This window comes from Pygoscelis adeliae, unplaced genomic scaffold (assembly GCF_000699105.1).
Source record: "Pygoscelis adeliae isolate BGI_AS28 unplaced genomic scaffold, ASM69910v1 Scaffold36, whole genome shotgun sequence".
In the NCBI taxonomy this organism is placed as follows: domain Eukaryota; kingdom Metazoa; phylum Chordata; class Aves; order Sphenisciformes; family Spheniscidae; genus Pygoscelis; species Pygoscelis adeliae.
The window spans coordinates 1,060,402-1,063,889 of NW_008824934.1; the positions used below are offsets into that span (position 1 = coordinate 1,060,402).

The 3,488-nt window shown below is 44.2% G+C and overlaps 1 protein-coding gene across 1 annotated transcript in view; it reads left to right on the forward strand.

Annotated features, from left to right (window-relative positions):
* Nucleotides 1-1,127, forward strand: part of MXRA8 (matrix-remodelling associated 8) — a 20,796-nt gene extending 19,669 nt beyond the window's left edge. Inside the window, exon 10 of the mRNA XM_009325165.1 lies at nucleotides 744-1,127. Within this exon, the coding sequence (XP_009323440.1) occupies nucleotides 744-769 (26 nt within the window). The 3' untranslated portion in view covers nucleotides 770-1,127. The remainder of the gene's footprint in view (nucleotides 1-743) is intronic.
* Nucleotides 1,128-3,488: the final 2,361 nt, after the last annotated feature.

Sequence of the window (3,488 nt, forward strand, 5' to 3'; positions counted from 1 at the left end):
TGAGAAGCTAGTTCCCTTCCTATCCTTTCATCATGGAGCCACAAGATGCAAGTAGTGATTAGGCTTTTAAAAACCTTTGGCGTGGCACAAATAGAATCTTTCTTTATTGGAAAAAGAATGCCTTGCAGGGCTGGAATAGTGCATTCTGTACTGTAACCTCAGAGGGAGATGTATCTCAAAAATGTCCTGGCATGGTGTTTGAGAAGAAAACTGTGTGCAGAAGAGAGTGTTTTGAGTTGAATTAATTTATGGGTAATGGGCAGTAACTTCGTTCATCCAACAAAAGCAAACAGCTCTCCCTCCCTAGGGGCTGAATCTCCTTCTGCTTATCCAGTATTAATCCCGAGTATTACATCTCAGTTTGTAGAGTCACACTCATGTCAAGCCGTGCTTGTAAGAAGTTGTTAGGTTCTATTAATCCTTTCGTATGAATTTAGAATATAATAAATGTGACTGAAATGATATCAAGAAGGGAATGGTCTGGAGAGTCCGTGAGTTGCCTTAGACCTGCTGTTCTTGATGGAGTTCTCATGATATTTTTGCCTACATTCTGCAGAGATGATCTGTGCAATAATTTATGCACAGTATATCTCACTGTGGGCTTTATGAATAGGATATTGGGGACGTGGTTGACTGCAAATGGTCACTTGTCACTGTATAGCTAAGTCCATATTACGGCGTGCTGCTTTGGATGGTTTGAAAACCCTCTTCAGGTACTGACCTCCGTTTCAATTTGCTTTCAGATTTCAGGAAGGAATATTGTAAATGAAGACATTCCCAAGCTGCTGGCTGGACCAGAAGCTTCAATCAAAGATAGATAAATGGAAGAGAGATGCCTTTTCTTAATATCGTGTCCTTCCAGTTACCATAGATTTTTTTTCACGTAGACTTTCTCCCCACTAAGCACAAGGGTATTTGCAAATGCTTCTTGAAAGAGTTAGACCATCTGTCTTGTGTGCACTTATGATGGGTTTGGGTTGCCTTTTCTTCTTCTGTCCTTCCAGTCCTCCATTTCCCTTTTCTTTCTTGATATTATTGTTGGTTTTATGCATCAATGATTTTTATGAGCTGAATCAGCAGACCTTTTGCTTTGATGTTACTGCTTTAAATAAACCAACCTGCATCACAAATCTTGAGCCATCATTATATCAGGCATTTTTTCATGAAGTGTATTCATCAGAAAAATAATAAAAAAGCCTGATTGTGATCTCTCATAGGCTGGCATAAATCAGGAGGAGCAGTATTGTCACATAGCACTTTACATATTCCAGGTGAAGTACAAAGAGTACACCCCTTCACAAATGACAATGTAAATACCTCATTTTATGAATGGGGAAATGCCAATATCCTCATTTTACGGGGAAAAGGGAGGCACACAAATGACCAAGGGTGGGGCTGGGATCAGCTCCAAAGAGCTCTGGAAGCCTAACTCTGTATTTCTCACTCTAAGCTTGTTTGTTGATTTGTTTTTGTTTCAGTGCAGACCAAATCAAATTTGGCATGAGCAGACACTTTCAGCTGAAGTTGATGGAGTTACAGTGCTGTAATACCAGTCTCAGTTAGATCAGAACCAGAAATATTATGGAGAGGGCTAAACTCCTATGTGGAATGTGATTTTCCTGCAGTCCTTGGGTGGATCCAGGCCACGCAGAGCTTGTGTGCACATCAAAACAAAGGTATGATTACAGCACAGGTAGACAGATTGTTAGAAGGAATAGCTTCTCACGAGCAGACCATGAGGAACAAGAGTAACAACACGCTCCACTAAATAGCCTGTCAGGAATTTTCATGGGCCAGGGTCTCAGAAGGGGAGTTGAGGAGGGAGATGAGTCCATTCTTATGGAGTTTGGCATTGTTTTGGGGAGCGGATACCTGAGATAGTGGGGCTGTGGGCTGAAGGGGAGTTCTACATATGAACAGCATGTCAGGTGGGGATGTCCAAAAGTTGGAAGTCGGTAACTCAGTGTTGTAATCCAAGCAAGTTAAAGCATCAGAAAAGCCAGAGAATACTAATAGTTCTACGCAGCTCCTCTGACTACTTGGGATATTCTGTGGCACCGTTCCCAAACCAGGCACACCTGTGGTCCTTGGGGCACAGAAGAAAAGGTCTTTCCTGCTGTTGTGAGCATGATGACAGTGGCTTGTGTTCTCGTTGTGTAAGGGTGAAGGTGGCCAAGGATTGCCAGCCTACTCTTTGGTGGTCTGAAGAGAATGGCAGAGGGAGGGATTGCGCATGGGCTTGGTGACTTAATGGAACTGGGGTAGACTCTCCAGGATGTTGCAGGTGGTGGAAGTGTGAAGAGGAGCTTGTGTGGAACTACCGTGAGGGTGAGGCAGGATGTGAGGGCGATGGTGTGATTTCAGTGTTGAAGTAGTGCTCTGCTTGCAACTGGTATCTCGGCCTGGATTTGTTCCTGGGGATGGAGAATTCTGAGGTCTTTGCCAGGGATGAAGTAGCTGTGGTTCAAGGAAAGCATCTCAGTCTACCAGCTAAACAGCTGGGAATGTGACATGCTGCCTAGTATGGTATGTGTCCTGGCTGTTGTTTTAGCCACCCTCGCCACTGATCTGGGAACATGTCAGTGCCATCTAATAGGGGCACAAGTTTGGTCAAACCAGAAAGAGCTGTTGTCATGGCTGGGTGAAGCTGCCCACTGCAGGAGCACATGTCCTGTAAGGGTCCAGTGCTGTTTTGGGAGCTATCCAATGCTACGGGCCTCCCTAGTGTAGGAATCAATTTCAAGTCCCATACCTTTCTTTCCATCCCTGCCAACTTGGGTGTCTTGTCTGACTGATGACAATGTTCTTAGACATCTAAATCCCATTTCAGCCCCGCTCTCCCTCCTCCCACAAACACCACTGATCTCTGCCGTTGTGTGACAGGGTTCAGTAAGACTCTTAGCAACTCAGAGGCATACTACACTGGGTGTGATGGTTGCAGAGTTGCAGCTACTTACACTGAAGCTGAGCTCAGCTCCCTAGTTCTGCCAAAAGTGTGGTGAGTAAGGCCTCCTATGTACCAGAAGGAACTGTATTGTCTGTTCAGAAGCTAGGACGTCAGTACTTCAATGCACACTTTTTCTAGGAGTGGAAAATGAGCCATGTCAATTTTTATAGGTATTAATACTTTTCTCTGTTAGCGAGGACTATGTTAAAGAATAAGTATATTGGGGACCCTTATTTTTAATGCCTTTAAATATTAAAAATATTAATAATAGAATATAACAGTAGAGGTGGAGGCGAGCCTTCCTAGGCTACAGCTCGGCAGATCCTTATCTTTTAGTTTGCTTCACCCTTCCATTGGTCTCTGGACAGTTTTTGTGATTTGCAGTTAACTGCTTTTATCTTCACTTAAGATTCACCCCTACAAAAGTGCTCAGATTGGGCAGACCCATGGCTAGTGGAGAGGAGGGTCCGGGGTTGGGCCCAAGTCCCTATTTGCCTGCCCTTCCCCCAAAGTAGACAGCCATTCTTCAGCTGCCTTTGGC